This window comes from Anomaloglossus baeobatrachus, chromosome 5 (genome assembly GCF_048569485.1).
Source record: "Anomaloglossus baeobatrachus isolate aAnoBae1 chromosome 5, aAnoBae1.hap1, whole genome shotgun sequence".
NCBI lineage: Eukaryota > Metazoa > Chordata > Amphibia > Anura > Aromobatidae > Anomaloglossus > Anomaloglossus baeobatrachus.
This window is the reverse complement of record NC_134357.1, coordinates 90416192-90436856: the sequence shown is the minus strand read 5'-3', so window position 1 is coordinate 90436856 and position 20665 is coordinate 90416192. Positions and strand designations below refer to the sequence as shown.

The window sequence follows — 20665 nt, the reverse complement described above, 5'->3', positions numbered from 1 at the left end:
CTGGGAGTGGGTTTTCGGCAAACAGTTACCGAACAATACCGACTTTTGAGCAAAGTGCTCAGGTAGCCGAGCCCTAGCTGAATTGGCCAAGGCTTGTACCAAATCTGAACTTGGTGAACGTGAACCAAATAGGTTCGCTGATGTCTAATTATCATAGTAGCTTGCTGCATCCTGTAGTCCTATATTGTGTATGTAGAGCAGTATTGTGACCTAGTGTTTCTGTGATATTAAAAGTGACCAGAGCCTAACAGATGAACTTCAGATATACCTCATCTTTCCCTTTTTTTATGAAAATTGTACAATATTTGACTTTTTGGGTATTTCACTTTTTGGGACTTTTTGTAACTTTAGACAGCTATAGGATTTAGATACCTTCAAGAGTTATCCAAAAAAGAAAATGGATCTAATATTTAACTATTTACAAGTACCATGTTATAAAGTGATAAGAATCGTTGGTTTGACACCTGCATTTGAGGTTTAGTCATTTTATTAACTGCTATAGACTTTATAGACTATAAAATCAAAAATCAATCATTCAATGGCAGATAATCAAGACTGCAATAAGTTTTAATATCATCTTGGAGGGGATATAAAAAAAACCCCTCTATGTTTAAACTACTCCTTAGTCGTGTGGCATCAGAGCAGGGAAGGTATGAGCCATGTTTGACCACCATAACGCACCTCAATTGGTTACAAAGTAGGTCTTTCTTTATCCATTTGTTTAACTAAAACAAACTTTAAACCCATTTTAATTCCTCAGATAACTGATTAATCTTGGCAGGAATTTCTATGGAGTAAACATCAGTAGAGAAGCTTAGCGGGCGCTCTGGGCTGTTCCTGTTAGCATTGTGCTGCCTGAATTTCATTGCTGACCTCACGTTAAGAAGCCATTGCGGTATATTGAATCCTGGGAGGAAAAATAACAATCGTCAACTTCACTTTTACAAGCCGTTATTGAACAAACATTAAATTGACACTGCATACGCTACTGAAAGTGTCAGTATAACATTTGCTTCATCTTTGATTGTAATGCAAATTGTCCTGTCCTCCAGCTGTGGCTTGCTTTAAAAAACAATCCAAGCTTTGCTCACCCTCCACAGATCTGTCGCTGAGTCTAATATTGTCTGTGTGACGACCCTGGACTAGTCAGGTCATCACAGGGTACTGTACTCTCTTTATCTCCCAGTGCAGGACTCAACCCATCTTGGTTCCGAGTTCCCAACCTGCAGCACTGCCTCCATCAGCATCCAAAAATCCCAATCACACCTCGCACCACACTTTGTCAGGCACACCAGTGGGCTGCTAAGCTGGAATAGGGCCGCTCACCTAGCGGTCAGGCAGGGAGGTGGGAGGTGACAAGTAAGTTGGCTCCAGGGGAGTGAAGTGAGAGGAGAGTTGAGTGGCAGCCCTCGAGCAGTGAGGAGCTAGGAGGGAGTGTGCGGCTCCCGGGGAGGAGAAGATTGGGTTGCAGACGGTGGTCTGGACCTGGAGGAGTTGGAGACCCGGTCGTGGGATATTGGGACTGGGTGCCCGGCTGAGTCTCGGAGGACGGTCATCAGCAAGTACAACAGCCGGTCTGCGACCGAAAGCACGGTGGGGTACTTGACCCTAGGTCGGGGAGAGGCTTCAAGCAACCCGGCAATTAACCTGCGGAGGATAGGGCCTTTATGGACTGTCCCCACGAAGCTCAGAGATCGGGGGCACTAGCGCAACGAGGGGGATAGGGCTTTGCAACCAAGCAGCCCACTGAAATCCAAAGCGTGAGCTCCTGAGAGCACAGCTCCTTCACACAAAAAGTGGGGAGCAGGGCCCAGACAGCTTCAAGCTTACGGGCCACTTGGACACTACTAAAATTTGTGCATGGAGGCAGGCTCTAAAACATCAGGCAGTACTGCAGGGGATGGAGACCTGAACGAGCTCCCCCAAGAGGGCAGCGGCACCCAGAGACTTGGTTTACTATGTTGTCAGCGTCTGCTTTCCTTCTGAGTGAGTATCTGATCACCCCCTGCTCCCAGCGAGCCTGCGTTCCCCTGCAATTCTACCATCCAGAGTCCCGGGGCCTTCTCTACCCGTGGAGGGTAACGTCATCTGGCTGCTCCCATTCCATCACCCCAGGTACTCCCAACGGCAGCGGCGGTACTCCCCGTTACCGCAAACAACGGGTGGCATCATGAACTATCTAATCCCCTGTAAATATTCCCCCATTACATTTCAGTGGCACTGAGCCCCCGGGTCAGGAGACCCTCGAGCCACGAGTAGCGATGACCGGATTCGAGCGGTTCGACCATTGCTGGGGCAGTACATCTGCAGTGTTGATGTTACGTTACGTCGACAGAACTGCAGCCAAAAAGTGAGCTCAGACGAACTACATGAACCACCGATTGTGAGCTGCCGAGTTCACTGATTGGCTACAGTGCTATCAATGTGACATTGGCACTGCAGACAATGGCAGTCATCAGGAGCGGTAATGGAGACTAAGAACTGGATACATGGAGGTTTGAGCGGAGCACAGTTGTTTTTTTTAAAGCAAACTGCAGATGAGGAACACTGTTTTACCGAAACTAGAAGATTCCATTCATTTAAAGATGTTATCCACTACTAGGACAACCCCTTCTGACTCCACGTGTTTCTCCAGGTAAAATAATATAGCCTATACTCACCACCTGTACCGGTGCTATTCCAGCGGTGCCACAGTTCACATTCCCGGGGCTTACGCAACGCTCTGACGTCACGCGAGCCTTTCATCCAATCAGTGCCGGCTTCTGTCTCCCCGCCTTTGGACCAAACGAGTTAATTAACAGGAAGTGATTGCTGTGGCTGCACTCACTTCCTGTACATTGCTTGTTTCGTCCGAAGGTGGAGAGACAGAAGCTGGAGCTAATTGGACGTGTTACATCACAACCTGTTAGGGCCAGATGGATGGGCAGACCTGGGAGGTGGATCCACTGGGCCGAACTCCCCGATGAGGGAAAGGAGTCCGGTAGCCGGAGCACTTTAGGTAGCAGGACAGTCCGTGCAGTAGAGCACAATGGAGAAGTCCCTGGGACCACGGGGTCACTGATGGTGGTCCGGGTGACGGAGCTCAGGTTCGGAAGCCGGGATGATGTCAGGCGGGGTCCGGAACCGTTGGAGCGAGATGACGGGTCACCGCAGGGAACAGAGATGGTACGGACTGTCAGGATGGCAGATAGGCAGCGTTCGGGGTTCGAGATACAGCAGGACCGGATGGCAATGCAGGATCGGCTCTAGAAGAGACAGAGGTAAGTATCTCACAGAAACACAAGGGGACCTGACTCCTAGCTTGGGAAACACGAAGAACAGGCCCCGCCCCCTTGGACATTAAACCCCTTTATACCCTGTACCTTAGTGCATCATTTCCTGTTAGTGGACACTGGCCCTTTAAGAAAGGGTCAGTAACCGCGCGCGCGCCCTAATGCGCATGCGCGCGGCCCGGGTGCCAGAAGCCAGGGCAGGAAGCTGAAAGGAGGAAGCAGCAGAGCCGGGCAGAGGCTGGGAAGCCGACGGGCGCCGGGAGCGGGGACCAGGAGGCCTGGGAAGCGCGGGCAATGGAGGCTGGAGAGCGGGGAGCGTGGCAGGTGAGCCGGGGAGCGGAGCAGAGGACCCGGGGAGCGTGACAGTACCCCCCCCACGCCCCCCTCCCCGCAACCGGGACAGGAAGGCACGGATCAGAGGAGTACCCACATTCTCCCGGGGCTCCCAGGACCTATCCTCCGGACCATACCCTGCCCAGTCCACCAGGAAGAACTGCCGACCTCGTACGGTCTTCATGGCCACGATATCCCTTACCGCATAGATGTCGTCCTCAGCAATAGGAGGAGGAGCCGGGCTGGCAGCAGCGGAGAAGGGACCAAGGACAACCGGCTTGAGCAGAGAGACGTGGAAGGAGTTGGGAATCCTCATCGTGGCCGGGAGCTGCAGTTTGTAGGAGACCTCATTGATCTTGCCGAGGACTTTAAACGGTCCGATGTAGCGGGGTCCCAGCTTGTAGGATGGTAACTTCAATCAGACGTACTTAGAAGCAAGCCAGACGAGATCTCCTGGAGAGAAACATGGAGGATCCAGACGTCTCTTGTCCGCGTGTCTCTTCATCCGCAGAGATGCACGTGCAAGGGATGCCTTTACTGAGTCCCAAATGGTTGTAAAGTCACGGAGTACTGCATCAGCAGCAGGGATATCCGAGGAAGAGGATACAGGCAATGGAACAGACGGCTGTAGTCCATAGACGACATGGAAGGGAGAACTGGAGGAGGACTCACTGACGTGGTGATTATGGGAGAATTCAGCCCAAGGAAGAAGCGTGGACCAATCGTCATGATGGGCGTTGACGTAGTGACGTAAGAAGGAGGTCAATATCTGATTGACCCGTTCCACTTGGCCGTTCGACTGAGGATGGTAGGCCGAAGAAAAGTCCAGAGTTACTCCCAGATGTTTACAGAGAGCCCTCCAGAAGCGGGAGGTGAACTGAGTTCCTCTGTCGGACACAATATGTGATGGAAAGCCATGCAAGCGGAAGATGTGATGTATATAGGCGTCCGCGAGTTCCTGGGCAGAGGGCAGTCCTGCCATAGGGACGAAATGGGCCATTTTAGAGAACCGATCCACCACGACCCATATGACTGTGTGTCCGGAGGACAATGGCAAGTCCGTAATAAAGTCCATAGCAATGTGTTGCCAGGGAACTGAGGGTATAGGCAGAGGCAGAAGACGGCCATATGGCAGGTGTTTGGGCGTCTTGTTCCTGGCACAAGAGGAGCAGGCAGAGACAAAAGAGGCGACGTCCGTGCGAAGGGATGGCCACCAGTAATGACGTACAATCGCAGTCCATGTTCTCTTCTGACCAGCATGACCGGCTGTTTTCGAGGCATGGCCCCAGTGTAACACTTTTTGCCTGTCAGTCTCAGAGACATAGGTCTTCCCAGGCGGTATCTGGGCCAGGGTGACAGGAGCCACCGGAATAATCTTACTAGGACAGATGATGGGTTGGGATGTCTCCTCCTCTTGCTCCATGGGCATGAAAGACCTAGACAAGGCATCAGCGCGTACATTCTTGTCCGCAGGTCGGAAATGGAGCTGGAAGTCGAACCTGGCAAAGAACAAGGACCACCTGGCTTGCCGTGGGTTTAGTCGCTGAGCAGACCGCAGGTATTCCAGGTTTTTGTGGTCCATGTAAATAATGACGGGGTACACTGCTCCTTCCAGAAGATAGCGCCATTCCTCCAGAGCCAGTTTGACTGCCAATAGCTCTCGATCACCGATGGTGTAATTGCGTTCAGGCGCGGAGAAGCTCTTGGAGAAGAAACCGCAAGTCACCATCTTCCCGGAGGAGGACTTCTGCATGAGCACTGCTCCGGCTCCCGAGGAGGAGGCATCCACCTCCAAGGTGAACTGGCGGTTTAACTCTGGACGGTGGAGTACAGGAGAGGAGGCAAAGGCTCGCTTTAGAGAGCCAAACGCGGCGTCGGCCGCAGGTGACCAGTCCTTTGGATTAGCCCCCTTCTTGGTCAAGGCGGAGAGAGGAGCAGTCAGAGCAGAGAAGTGAGGAATGAACTGGCGGTAATAGTTGGCGAATCCCAGAAAGCGTTGGATTGCCTTCAGTCCAGAAGGAGGAGGCCAGTTGAGAATAGAAGAGACCTTCTTTGGATCCATCTGCAGTCCGGTATCGGTGATGAGGTAACCCAGGAAGGGGAGAGAAGACTGTTCGAAGACACACTTCTCGTATTTGGCGTACAGACGATTCTCTCGCAGTCTTTGTAGAACCAGTTGCACGTTCTCTCGGTGGGTCTGGAGGTCCGGAGAGAAGACAAGGATGTCATCCAGATATACCACCACACAGACGTAGAGAAGGTCCCGGAACACGTCGTTCACTAATTCTTGGAAGACTGCTGGTGCGTTACACAGGCCGAAGGGCATCACGCAATATTCATAGTGCCCATCGCGAGTGTTGAACGCGGTCTTCCATTCGTCCCCCGAGCGGATACGGACCAGGTTGTAGGCACCCCGAAGATCCAACTTGGTGAACACACGAGCTCCTCTGAGCCGATCAAACAATTCGGGGATGAGCGGCAGGGGGTACTTGTTTTTTACGGTGATTTGGTTCAATCCCCGGTAGTCTATGCATGGGCGTAGGTCGCCCTCTTTCTTCTTTACGAAGAAGAAGCCTGCTCCAGCAGGAGAGGAGGATCTCCGAATGAATCCCCTAGCCAGGCTCTCTGTGATGTACGTAGACATGGCCCTTGTTTCGGCTGGAGACAGTGGATATATCCGTCCTCGAGGTGGTGTAGTTCCCGGGAGCAGGTCAATGGCACAATCGTAAGGACGATGTGGCGGAAGTACCTCTGACTCCTTCTTATCAAAGACGTCCGCGAAGGACCAATAGGCTGAGGGCAGTCCCGGTAGGGACTCTGGAACCGGAGGTCGCCGGATGGGTTGTATGGTCTTCAGACAGTTCTCATGACAAGAAGGCCCCCATCGAGTGATATCACCAGTGCCCCAGCTGACTGAGGGTTCGTGTGTCCGCAAGCAAGGAAGGCCCAGCAGGATTTGATGTGACATGTGTGGGAGGACGTAGAGAGCGATGTTCTCGGTGTGCAGAGCACCGATACGCAGTTCAAGCGGCTTGGTGATCCAGGAGATGGTGTCAGAGAGGGGTCTCCCATCCACAGAGGCAATCACAAGAGGTTTGGCGAGTGGAGTTACAGGCACCTGGTACTTGTCCACCGTGGCCTGCTGGATGAAATTGCCTGCTGCCCCAGAATCGAGGTATGCCTCAGCCGTGAACCGCGTCTCTCCCGTTGTCACTTGCACAGTCCATGTAACCGGGTCTGAGAGAGTCCCAGCACCTAGGGTGGCCTCTCCTACCAACCCTAGGCTTTGGAGTTTCCCGGCCTCTCTGGACAGGAGCGTAGCAGGTGTGTGCCTTCTCCGCAGTAGAAGCAGAGGCCCTTGGCGAGCCGCTCTGCTCGACGTTGTTCAGACTGTCGCACACGGTCAATCTGCATGGGCTCATGGACGGGGACACCAGAGGCCGTTGACTGGAGTACGGCGGGCTTCTGTGGAGGAGAGGAATGCCTTACTGGACGTCTCTCATGGGACACCTCTTTGGAGCGCTCCTGAAAGCGAATGTCCACTCTAGTCGCTAGGGTAATCAGAGCGTCCAAGGTGGACGGTACGTCACGACCAGCCAGCTCATCTTTGATTCGACCCGAGAGTCCTTCCCAGAAGGCGGCGGTTAGAGCCTCGTTATTCCAGCCGAGTTCTGAAGCCAAGGTGCGGAAACGGATGGCGTATTGACCCACCGTCAGAGTTCCCTGACGTAACCGGAGAAGAGATGAAGCAGACGCGGAGGCGCGTCCAGGCTCGTCAAAGGTGCCGCGAAAGGCCTGCAGGAACTCCTGGAGGTTCTTGGTCATAGGGTCCTCCTTCTCCCACAAGGGGTTCATCCACGCCAGTGCCTCGCCCTCTAGATGTGACATTATGAAGGCGACCTTGGCTTGGTCGGAGGCAAACAAATGCGGCAGCTGCGTGAAATGGAGGGAGCATTGGTTTATAAACCCCCTGCAGGTCTTAGGATCACCGGCGTACCGGGGTGGTGAGGCCAAACGAAGTCTGGAAGCATCCGGGGAGGCTGCCACGGGAGCGGGAGCCGTGGATTGACTAGTGGAGGCCTGGGGCGCTGAAGATGTGACCGAGGCTTGTAGCGTGTTCAAGCGGGCGTCCACGGAAGTCATAAAGTTCAGCATGCGGGTCTGGACTTCACGCTGGCGTTGGAGTTCCTCATGCAAGGCCGCTAGTGCTTCGGCGGGATCCATGGCCTGTTCTTACTGTTAGGGCCAGATGGATGGGCAGACCCGGGAGGTGGATCCACTGGGCCGAACTCCCCGATGAGGGAAAGGAGTCCGGTAGCCGGAGCACTTTAGGTAGCAGGACAGTCCGTGCAGTAGAGCACAATGGAGAAGTCCCTGGGACCACGGGGTCACTGATGGTGGTCCGGGTGACGGAGCTCAGGTTCGGAAGCCGGGATGATGTCAGGCGGGGTCCGGAACCGTTGGAGCGAGATGACGGGTCACCGCAGGGAACAGAGATGGTACGGACTGTCAGGATGGCAGATAGGCAGCGTTCGGGGTTCGAGATACAGCAGGACCGGATGGCAATGCAGGATCGGCTCTAGAAGAGACAGAGGTAAGTATCTCACAGAAACACAAGGGGACCTGACTCCTAGCTTGGGAAACACGAAGAACAGGCCCCGCCCCCTTGGACATTAAACCCCTTTATACCCTGTACCTTAGTGCATCATTTCCTGTTAGTGGACACTGGCCCTTTAAGAAAGGGTCAGTGACCGCGCGCGCGCCCTAATGCGCATGCGCGCGGCCCGGGTGCCAGAAGCCAGGGCAGGAAGCTGAAAGGAGGAAGCAGCAGAGCCGGGCAGAGGCTGGGAAGCCGACGGGCGCCGGGAGCGGGGACCAGGAGGCCTGGGAAGCGCGGGCAATGGAGGCTGGAGAGCGGGGAGCGTGGCAGGTGAGCCGGGGAGCGGAGCAGAGGACCCGGGGAGCGTGACACAACCCCACGTGGGCCCCAGGGACATAAGCTATTGCACAGCTGGGACATCGGCGATACAGGAGGTGATTATAGCCTTTATTATTTTACCTGAGGTAACATGTGAAGGGGGTGTCTTAGTAGTGGACAACCCCTTTAAATGGGAAGTTGATAAATCGGTACATGATTATTTTTTTTTTTGCTGACGAATTCATACTATAAACTTTTACTCTTAACTGGGAATTGTGTTGTTCTATTTTTTTCTTTAAAAAAAGCTTTATTTTAGGCCTAAACTACTTTTCACAGTTGTGACTGGCTTCTATACTTTGAAGTCTGATATCTATATAGCTTTGGAGTTTGGCCTTTATAGATTTCTCTAGAGGCAGTTTTTCTTTTATATACAGAAAGGCTTTTAATGGTTACTGTATATAATTCCTTCCATTTTAATGATGACCTTAAAAGATTACCTATCCCCACCTTCATATATACAGCGGGTAAAATATGTATTGAATGTGTCACCAATTTTCTAAGTGAATATATTTCTAAAGGTGCTAGTGACATGAATTTCTCACCAGATGTCGGTAACAACCCATCCAATCCACAAAGCAAAGAAATCAAACGATAGATGATGTGTACCCATAGTGATGTATAATAATGAGAAATGACTCAAGAAAAAAGTATTGAACATGCTTAATGAAATGTATTTAACCCCTAACCACCAAAGCCTTTTTTCAACCTTCATGACACAGCAAAATTTTACAATTCTGACCAGTGTCACTTTATGTGGTAATAATTGTGGGACGCTTCAACGGATCTCGGTGATTTTGAGATTGTTCTTTCATGACACATTGTACTTCATGACAGTGGAAATATCGGAATTTTGGCAAAAAATTTTAAATTTTTTTCAAACTGTTAATTATTATTCCCTTAAACCAGAGATTTATGTCACACAAAATACTTAATAAATAACAATTCCCACATGTGTACTTTACATTAGCACCAATTATGAAACATAATTTTTTTTTTGTTAGGAACTTAGAAAGGTTAAAGGTTCATCAGCAATTTCTAATTTTTCCAACAAAATTAGCAAATCCAATCATTTAGAGACCACATCACATTTGAATTGACTTTCAGGGGCCTATATGACAGAAAATACACAAAATTGACAACATTTTTAAACCTGCATTACTCAAGCTACCCAAAACCAAATTCAAGAAGTTTATTAACCATTTAGGTTCTTCACAGAAATTAAAGCAACGTGGAATGAAGAAAATTAAAATTTTACTTTTTCCCACAAAAATGGAGCTTTAGACCAAAATGTTTCAATTTCACAAAGTTATTAGGAGAAAATGAACTCAGCAATTTGTTGTGCAATTTCTCCTGAGTACCACGATACCCCATAGGTGGTGAAAGACTAATGTTTGAGAGCATGGCAGGGCTCGGAAGGGTAGGATTACAATTTGACTTTTGGAATGCAAAATCAGCTGGAATCGATACCGGACACCATGTTGCATTTGGTGAGCCTCTGTTGTGCCTAGCTGAGGCGTGAAAATAAAAAATCGTATTCTCCCCACAAAAATATTGTTTTAGCCTCAATTTTTTTTATTTTCACAAGGGTAACAGGAGAAATTGCACTGTACAAGTTGTTGTGCAATTTCTCCTAAGAACGCCTATACCCCATATGTGATGGAAAACAACTGTTTGGGTGCACGACAGGGCTCGGAAGGGAAGGCACACCATTTGCCTTTTGGAAAGCAAAATCATCTGAAATAAATAGCGGGTGCCATTGTTGAGTTTGGAGAGCTCTTGATGTGCCAAAACAGTGGAAACCCCCCAAAAGTGGCCAAATTTTGCAAACTACACCCCTTAAGGAATATTTCTAGTTTTGTGGTGAGAACCTTGAACTTCCAGGTGTATCACAGAATTTTATGATGTTGAGTCGTGAAAATAAAAAAAATCAAATTTTCCCCACAAAAAAATGATGTTTTAGCCTTATTTTTTTATTTTCACAAGGATAACAGGAGAAAATGCACCATATAATTTTTTGTGCAATTTCTTGTAGTGCCCAGTACATTGTAGTGCCCATACATTGTGCCCAGCTCATGTTTCTGAAGACACACACTCAGTATTTTTCTTGGGCTCTCCTCACTACAACAGTGCCAATCATGTGGATGCTAAATGTAGTTTAGGCACATTGTGGTGCTCAGAAGGGAGAGGGGCATTTGGATTTGGAAGTGCAGAGTTTGCTGGATTTCTTTTTTAAGGGGGTGAGCTGTATTGCTTTTTTAGATCCTTTGTGCTACCAGCAATGTGGTAGCCCCCAATATTTGAGTTAATAGATGAGAAACCTGAGTGGGGGCTTGTTTTTTATGCATTAAGTTGAATGCTATTGGTGGGAATTTGGGGTACAGAGCATTTTGGCTCAGTTGACATTTATCGTGCTCTATGCTGAGCACTTACGTTAGAGTTTCCATCTTCATCTCCGAAATACGTGATTCAGGTAAAATCCCTGATGGACCCATTCATTAATGAGGCAGCAGAGTTAATCTGTACTCTGTTTGGCTTATGTTTAGCGGTGTCCTTCTTTTCAAATGTTGTTGACCGCACTTTAGTGTATACCAAAAAATACAAGTAAAACGATGGACACCAATGGACTGTAGGCCAGATGGCAGTTCAAAGGGATTCCATCATTACAAGCAATTTTCCGTAGGGAATATTGTCTAAATCATGTTTTTCAGAGATTTACACGTAATCCCTGGTGTAAGTGCTCACCATGGATTGCAGGATAAATGTGAGTTGCACTGTACTACGATCCTTGGGAGGCAAACAACAAATCAACAACAGTTGAACAATTGGCTTTATTTTACTTTTTTTACCCCATTTACCTTGCGGTATAAGTGATTAGGCAGCTTTATTCAACAGATCAGTACAATTACAGAAAATACTAGATGTATTTATTTTTTTCAAGCTTAAGCTACTATCACACTAAAAACTGTTTTTTGCATTACCGTATTTTGAAGGCTATGGTATCTTACTTTTCTACTGACAGTCATTCAAGGGCTTGTTTTTTTATGGGATAAATTGGAGTATTTATTGGTACCATTTTGGGACACATAATATTTTTTGATCGCTTTTTATTCTGCAGAATCAAGAAGAAACAGCAATTCAGGAATTGGTTTTTTTTTCCCCTTTACACAATAAAAACAATTTTATAGAAAAAAAAAATGTTTTTGCGATGCTATAATCTGAGAGCTATAGCTTTTTTGTTTTCTCTCTAATGGATCTGTTTGGGGGCTTGTTTCTTGCAGAACAAGATTACATTTTCATTGATATCATTTTTAATTATGTATAACTTTTTGAATGCGTATTTATTACACTTTTTTGTCAGCTCTATGCTGAAAAAACAGTTTTTACTACTTTTTTCAATGGTATTCACTGAAGGGGTTAAAGGGAACCTGTCATCAGAAATTTAGCTTTAAACCTAAAAGTTTCCCCCTCTGCAGCTCCTGGGCTGCCTTCTAGCAATGTTCCTGTACTTTTTGTGCCCCCTTTTAAACCAAATTAAATACTTTATAAACTTGTACCTTTTGCTATGTAAATTTTGTAAATCGTCCATGGGGGCGAGCTCTCTGCTGACCGTTGCTGTTCCTCCAGCACATTGACGCTGTCCCCCCACGCTCCATTTCATCCATCAGGACGCCGCCCACTGCGCCCGAGGTGCCGCCCACACCAGGATCGCTGGTGACGTGTGTCACAAGCACGAGATTATGGGCGGCGCTGTGATTGCATCGCAAGTACCCGCCCATAATCTCGTGGACGCGCTTTCCCCCACTGCCTCCAGCGTTCTGCGCAAGCGCTCGCCGGCCAAGTGACCCGACGTCACCTCCTTCCCATCTTACCCTGCAGCAGGGCAAGATGGGAAAGAAGTGATGTCGGGTCATCTGGCCAGCAAGCGCTTGAGCAGAACGCTGGAGGAAGAGGGGAAAGTGCGGTCACGAGGTTATGGGCGGCACTTGCTGATGACACTCACAGCGCCGCCCATAACCTCGTGCCTGCGCAAAACATCACCAGCGGTCACACGTGCACACAGTGCACAGTCCCGCTACAGTCGCACAGCGCATGCGCGGGACCACGGGCGCCCAGGGGCGGCGCCCTGAGATATGAAATTCAGTGTTGGGGGGCGGCGTAAATCTGCTGGAGGAACAGCAATGGTCAGCAGAGAGCCCGCCCCCATGGACGATTTACAAAATTTACATAGCAAAAGGTACAAGTTTATAATGTATTTAATTTGGTTTAAAAGGGGCCACAAAAAGTACAGGAACATTGCTAGAATGCAGCCCAGGAGCTGCAGAGGGGGAAACTTTTAGGTTTAAAGCTAAATTTCTGATGACAGGTTCCCTTTAACTTGCACCACAGTTTTATAGATCTGGTTGTTCCTGATGCTCCTGGCATGGCCTAAGAGGCCATTGTAGGCAGGGACCCCGTGATTACATTGCAAGGGTCCCGATCGGGCGGAAGAGAGAGCGCATTCCCTCTCCCAGCCTCCTAAATGCTGCAATGACTTATTGATTGCAGCATTTAGGAGGTTAAACAGCTAAGCATGGTGCAGGCATTGGCTATCACTGAAACTGAGCTCCTGGCAGTGATAAGGCAGGCACATCTACTGTGCCTGCAAGATTCACAGGAAGTATCGAAAGTACCATTTGTGGGAACGCACCGCAAAATATGATGTATCGATATGTCCAATGTCAGTAAGTGGCTAGTACGTCATACAAAAGCCTTTGTTGGTGATGCCAACTTCAAGATACCTCATATATGGGAAAAATTAGTCGCATGCATTGCTTAGGTGTGAATTTGGGTCATTCTTCCACACAAACACTCTGCAAATCCTGAAGGTTCCAAGGACTCTATTTATGAATTCTGAGCTTTAGTTCCTTCTAAAAATGTTCTATTGGATTCAGGTCCGGTGATTGTCTGGACCATTCTAGCAGCTTTATTTTCTTTCTCTGAAACTAATTGAGAGTTTCCTTGGCTGTGTGTTTGGGATCATTGTCTTGTGAAATGTCTACCTTCATTTTATCTTCATCATGTTGGCAGGTGGCAGCAGATTTTTTTCAAGAATGTCTCAGTATACTTGTGCATTCATCCTTCCTTCAATTATATGACGGTTGCCAGTGCTATAAGCTGAAAAAGCCCCACACCATGATGTTCTTACCTACAAACTTCACGGTCATATGATATTTTTGGGGATGTATGTGTGGCGCCCCTGACCTGGTCAGGCACCACTGAGTACTGCACCCATGCTGGGGACAGTACAAAACAGGTAATCCAGAAGGCTGACCGAGGTGTGACTACACAGGCGCATAGTGATCAGGTCTCACACATTTACCTTTGAGAGGACCCCTGGGGATCCCAGGAGGGGGCGAAGCCTCCATCTCCACTCGAGGGGTGTGGTGGAGAGCCTGGTTGCTAGGTGACGTAGGCAAGAACAGGAGAGGAGGGAAGAGTGAGCCGAAGACAGTTGAGTGGTGAAGTTCAGGGAGGGCAGAAGCAGACCCTGTAGCTCTACACAATTCTGACAACGTACGCGCAGTGACTACCGACGGGGGAGAACGGTCACCTGGTAGTGCTGCCCGAAATCCACACACGGCTAAAGAGAGAGCAACGGAGTGGAAAGTAAGGAGACTGTCAGGGAGATACCAGGCCCAAACGGGTAACAGGTCCCAGTGCAGGGATAGATCCACCTGTCCTTTGCCAAACCTGCATGAGGGGGCACTTTACACCCCCAAGACAACACCACAGAGTCCGCAGCCACGTAGCAAAGTGAGGGCCCATAGCTCACAGGAGGCAAGCAGCCGGAGTGACCTGGTCCAGGCTACAAGCAAACGGGCGAAAAAGAAGGGGAGAGAGGCACCAGCAACTTCCCTGGGCGACCCCAGCAGGGCTTCAAGCAGGGGTTACCCCAAAACACAACGGGCTAAGGAAGGCGAGTTGGTAGCCACCCTCATAAGTCAGCCTGAAGGACACCTGGTTCCAGCCTGGTTCATCCCAGCTACGCCCGGGTTACTCACCCTGCCACCATCAGTGAGTAAAATCCCTGAAAGACATCCTGCTTGTGCGTGTGAGTCATTCTGCGACTTGTAGTTCCACACACCTACACGGGACCCTGGGGCATGCCTCACTCTCAGGAGGCTATTACAACTGACTGCACCTACTATCAGCCCCAGGCACCCCTAACCTGCAGTGGCGGTCCCCACTGACCGCAATTCTGAGAGTGGCGTCACGACAATCAAAATAGAGGATTTCCTACCTGTGACAAGATCCAGCCGCGTGGAGTCCCTGAAGGTAATGCGCCGCTGCACTGACACCGAACCTCGGGGCCCCACATATGCACTGCCTTTTGGACTCTAAACATGTTGTAGTATGGCATCCAAAGAATTCTATTATGATCTCATCTGACCACTCTATATTCTGCCAGTATTTCACAGGTTTGTCTAAATGTTTTTGAGAAAACTTTAAACTCGATCAAACAAGCTTTTTGTTCAGCGATGGAGTCTTGCTTGGTGAGCGTGCATACAGGCCATAGAGGTTGAGTGCATTACTTATGATTCCAGGTCTTTCTGTAGCTCAATATGGGTGGTTCTTGGGTATTGGATAGCTCTTCTGATAATTCTTTTCACTCTTCTGTCAGAAATCTTGCAAGGAGCAGCTGATCATGGCGGTTTATGGTGAAATAATGTTCTTTCCAATTTTGGATTATGGCCCCAACAGTGCACATTGGAGCCTTCAATAGTTTAGAAATTCTTCTGTAACCAATGGCATAAAAATGTTTTATAAGAATAAGGTTGCGAAGGTCTTGAGAAAGCTCACTGGTTTTACTCATCATGAGATGTATCTTGTGTGGCATTTTATAATGAGACATCAGTTGAACCAGCTGATATTATTTTTCACTACCTGGCAGAATTGCTTTCTAATTATTTTTAGATTTCAGCTGGTGTCATGACTTTCCAAAGATTTTTGCACCTCTTTTTCTTCTTGTGTTCGATACTTTTTCCATGCGTTATTTCTCACTACATGTAATTTATGTACATCTATGATTTGAGTCCTGTGCCTGTGTGGATTGAATGGGCTGTTGCTGACATCTAGTGAGAAATTCCTGTCAATAGCACATTTAGAAATATATGTATATATTATACAGTACAGACCAAAGGTTTGGACACACCTTTTCACTCAAATAGATTGAGGGCATCGAAACTATGAATTAAAACATGTGGAATGAAATACTTAGAAAAGTGTGAACCAACTGAAAATATGTCTTATATTCTAGGTTCTTCAAAGTAGCCACCTTTTGCTTTCATTACTACTTTGCACACTCTTGGCATTCTCTTGATGAGCTTCAAGAGGTAGTCATCGGAAATGGTCTTCCAACAGTCTTGAAGGAGTTCCCAGAGATGCTTAGCACTTTTTGGCCCTTTTGCCTTCACTCTGCGGTCCAGCTCACCCCAAACCATCTGGATTGGGTTCAGGTATGGTGACTGTGGAGGCCAGGTCATCTGGCGTAGCACCCTATCACTTTCCTTCTTAGTCAAATAGCCCTTACACAGCCTGGAGGTGTGTTTGGGGTCATTGTCCTGTTGAAAAATAAATGATGGTCCAACTAAACGCAAACCGGATGGAATAGAATGCCGCTGCAAGATGCTGTGGTAGCCATGCTGGTTCAGTATGCCTTCAATTTTGAATAAATCCCCAACAGTGTCACTAGCAAAGCACCCCCACACCATCACACCTCCTCCTCCATGCTTCACGGTGGGAACCAGCCATGTAGAGTCCATCCGTTCACCATTTCTACAATCACATGGTGGTTGGATCCAAAGATCTCAAATTTGGACTCATCAGACCAAAGCACAGATTTGCACTGGTCTAATGTCCATTCCTCGTGTTCTTTAGCCCAAACAAGTCTCTTCTGCTTGTTGCCTGTCCTTGGCAGTGGTTTCCTAGCAGCTATTTTACTATGAAGGTGTAATGGGATCAACCATTCAGACTGCATCATCAATGTAGAAATGGATTTGAACATTGCTTCAGCACTTGCCCACAAGGGGGCAGTGTCAGACTGTGCAATCACAGACACAGAGGTGGGAAATCCCCTACAGCTTGTGTGTTCTAACCAGGAAAAAAAAGAGCGGGAGGACAGTACAGACCCAGAGCTCGGCCAGGACAGAGCTACGTGTGGTCTCCCTGAACAGAGGGTTCTTTTGCAACCGGATTCTTGGAAGAATCACCCTGTGGAAGTGGGTTCTGCCATCCCCGGTCTGCAGGACTTTGTTTTAACTGAGGATCTAACCGGACTGCAGAGCATCGCGCCCGGAGTGCATATCCAGGGGCTGTGACAACTTGACTGCAGAGCATCGCACCCTGAGTGCAAGTGCAGGGGCCGTTACCGACACAAGGGAGCCATCCGTGCAACCGTGACCTCCCTTCTTCTGCTCGGTGTGCCCCGGGACTAAGAGACTGACTAGAATCCGTTACCAGCGGGAGAAGATCAAAGGAGAAGACCGAGGAGCTGCATCCCTTCAGCGCTGCACCGGGACCCATCATCGTGAGACTCCAGGCCTGCGACGTGGGAGCGGCATCTTCTTCTGGGATAGACTGGTACGTGATTGCAGGGAAAGTTAGGGAAAGTTGCCGCCATTTCTTTGTTTTTTTCTCTTTTCTTTTTTTCTTTGATGCGTACCCGGAAGGAGTGAAAATCCGGGGACTCCACCATACACATGTGCGCAGATAGTTCGGTTGACTGTGTTATAAATATGTTTCATAGTAAAGAAATGTTACTACCGGTAAAATCTGAGTATGGGGATTTTGTTGGAATAGAGCATACACACACACCCGCGGCCCTACCACCGGTCGCTTCAAAGGCCTGCTGCACAAAGTCTCCTCTTAACAGTTGTTCTAGAGATGAGAAGGTGTGTCCAAACTTTTGGTCTGTACTGTATATATATATATATATATATATATACATAGAGAGAGAGATACACACGTGTGTGTGTGTGTGTGTGTGTGCGTGTGTGTGCGTGTGTGTGTGTTTATTTATTTCTAAAGCATAAATATAAGGATTCTGCATTGACAAATGCAGAGGAAAAAAATGCAGCATTTTTGCAATGTGTGAACATGGTCTTAGTGTGTTGTGTCTGTGGCTGTCTATGTGTACTGTACATAGCTAGAAACTCAGATGAACTTTTTTCAAGTAGTTATTTTCTACTCTAGAAGATTAACCCTTAACAAGCAGCTCCTATTACCAATTAACCCTTTAGAAGCAGCTGTATGGTCCTTTGCCAGCTGGACTGCGTAAAAGACAGAAACTTCTCATTACAAAGCTGATACACATCATTATGCTGGACGTAAAAAGGTTATACAGATTCGCTGCCCAATAGTGCATTAATTATTTATAGTAGTGATTCTTTTTTTCAGACTTTTTTAGAAAAACATGTGAATCAATTCTCCAATTAACATTTATGGTGTAGAGAGAGGACAAAATGGCAAAAGAAGCCACATTCTGCCAGATCTGCTCACGAAGCTCTACTTTGCCGTCCATCTCCGGACCTCAAGGTTGGTATCTCACGGAGAAGACATCCTCCCCATATTTTGTGCTCACTCTGATAAAGTAACAATAAGGTAAGTCATCCGATTCACTAATGACGTTTTTGAGAAAGTAGAAGATGAAAACCAAATGGTCCGAATCTTGCATTTTTTTCTTTCACTAATGCTTTACATCTGTTTGAAATGTTCTGATGACTTAGAAATATCAATATGTGTAATTATAAATATTTATGACTAGAAGTCAAGGCTAAACGGTATTTTCTAGTGATATAAAATTGGGGATAGGAGCATGTCATGAAGAAAATATGGCGCGATGATGAATAAAAATGTCTACTTACTGGCGAGTAATCCGACTCCAGCTGCCAGAGACCCGACCCATGCAGTTTTTCCTTTTCCTTCATCAAAGACTTCTAACCATTCGACATATAGGACTCCAACGGCAAGAGGAGAACCATAGCACAAGAACTGAATGAAGAATGAGGCCAAGACAATAACCCAGCCCCATCCCCCATCTGGTGGCTTCTGGTACGTCATTTCTTAGCAGCTGTGGAAGGTTCTGTGAAAATATAAATAACCATATAAAAGAAATCAGTATCTACGAAGAGGAAATACCGAAGATCAAGATCATCGAGTGAATGTTCTCAAGGCGTCCTATGATTCTGATGATTTTCAGTCTCTATGTTCATTGTTTGAGTGGCACTCTGGTGCTATAGTCTTGTAAAATTGTGAAGGTCTTATTCAGACCTCCTTTGTCTTTAGCCAGAGAATGAATACAACACTGGATACTAGGAGAGAAGAAGTATTACTAGACGGAAGTTTAAAAATGCTCAGAGATTGCATTAATCCAAATGGAAGGAAATCCTTTCTCTCTACTTAATTTTGGAAGACTTTTGTATGGACATCAATTCCAACAAAGTACTGCAATCGTTAGGCCGGGGCCACACGGGGCACTAGTGCAATCCCCGCATGACACTCGGCTCACACTGGCAGCACAGCGGAAGCCGAGTGTCATGCGAGTGTCACTGCAACTGAGGTCCAATCATATGATCGGACCTCAGGTGCGGGGGGCGGGCCGGCACTCAGGAGGGGCGAGGCGGCGTAGCGGAGGGGAGGGAGGGATTTATCTCCCTCTCTCCTCCGTAGCCGACTATTGTCATTCTCGCGCACTCGCGGTACACCGGTGTACCATGAGTGCAGTGCGATTTTTCTCTCGCCCCATAGACTTGAATGGGTGCGAGAGAAAAAAGGAACGCATTACAGTCGCAGCATGCTGCGATTGTTTTCTCGGTCCGATTAGGGTCGAGAAAATAATCGCTCATGGGTGCTGGCACTTAGACTAATATTGGTCCAGTGGAATGAGATGTTTTATCGCATTCCACTCGCACCGATTTTCATGCCGTGTGTTTTAGGCCTTAAACTAAAAGTTGCCATGACTAACTATCGGCATTAATCCACACTATACAGGCCGTAGATCAGAACCTACTGGCAGCAGAGCTCTAAATTATTAAAGGGAATCTGTCACCAGGTTTTTGTTCCCCCATCTGAGAGCAGCATGATGTAGAGACAGAGACCCTGATTCCAGCGATGTCTCACTTACTGAGCTGTTTGTTGTCATTTTGATAAAAATCAATGTTTTCTCTGCTGCAGATCTAGCAGTTATACAGAGATCCTGAGTATGCTGGACTACCTGGCAGCACACCAACTAGTCCTCTAATGATAAACTACTGCTGATTAAACAGTAATTACACTCAGCAGCCAAGTAAGTGACACACCACTGGAATCAGGATCTTTGTCTCTACATTATACTGCTCTCAGATTTGGTGTTCAAAACCTGGTGACAGATTCCCTTTAAGTATTAGCTTGTATACAGATCTACAAGTCTTTAATTTTCCTTTTTTTTAAATAGATTTCCCAATATTAACTGCATTAATAATAAAAATAGATCTCAGATCTGATCAGGCTGGTGTACTCACTTTGAAAATCAATTTCCAAATGGCTGTCCTATTGAAAAGTTTAAGCTTAAACAGCTTGCCCACTACTCAGACAACACCTTCTCAATCCATATGTTTTGCCCTTTTACAAGCGCAACACTTATATTCCCCTCTGGTGCCTGTGTGGCACCCCTGAGGCTTAAGTCGCCACAGAGTACTGCACCTCTCCAGAGGTGCGGTATTCATCTTGGATACAGAGGAGGTTATCGCCGGTAAAACCATCACAATCCACCAAAACACACAGTTAGATGCCCTCTCACAGGGACTGGGCAAGGTAGAGACATTGGAGGGTGGCCATCACTAATGTAGTGGACCTTCTGCTCACTAGTTCAGGAATCCAGGGGGGAGGAGTTAGACAGCGGGGAGCAAGGCGACACACACACTTAGGCCTAAGCCATACGGCGAGAAAATCGGTGCGAGTGGAGTGCGATAAAACATTGCATTCCCCTCAGACCAATTCTAGCCTGTGTGACAGTACACATGAGCGATTATTTTCTCAGCCTTAATCGGACCGAGAAAACAATCGC

At 47.8% G+C, this 20665-nt stretch overlaps 1 protein-coding gene and 1 long non-coding RNA gene across 2 annotated transcripts in view; both read right to left on the bottom strand.

Moving 5' to 3' along the window:
• SLC16A9 (solute carrier family 16 member 9) overlaps window positions 1-20665 on the bottom strand; it is a 62535-nt gene that overhangs the window by 24626 nt on the left and 17244 nt on the right. Inside the window, exon 3 of the mRNA XM_075348700.1 lies at window positions 18486-18703. Within this exon, the coding sequence (XP_075204815.1) occupies window positions 18486-18681 (196 nt within the window). The 5' untranslated portion in view covers window positions 18682-18703. The remainder of the gene's footprint in view (window positions 1-18485; window positions 18704-20665) is intronic.
• LOC142310890 (uncharacterized) lies at window positions 470-3279 on the bottom strand. The gene is made up of 2 exons (XR_012754222.1): window positions 2930-3279; window positions 470-907 (listed from the first exon to the last, which is right to left on the bottom strand). It is a non-coding gene; the product is annotated as an uncharacterized LOC142310890 (long non-coding RNA).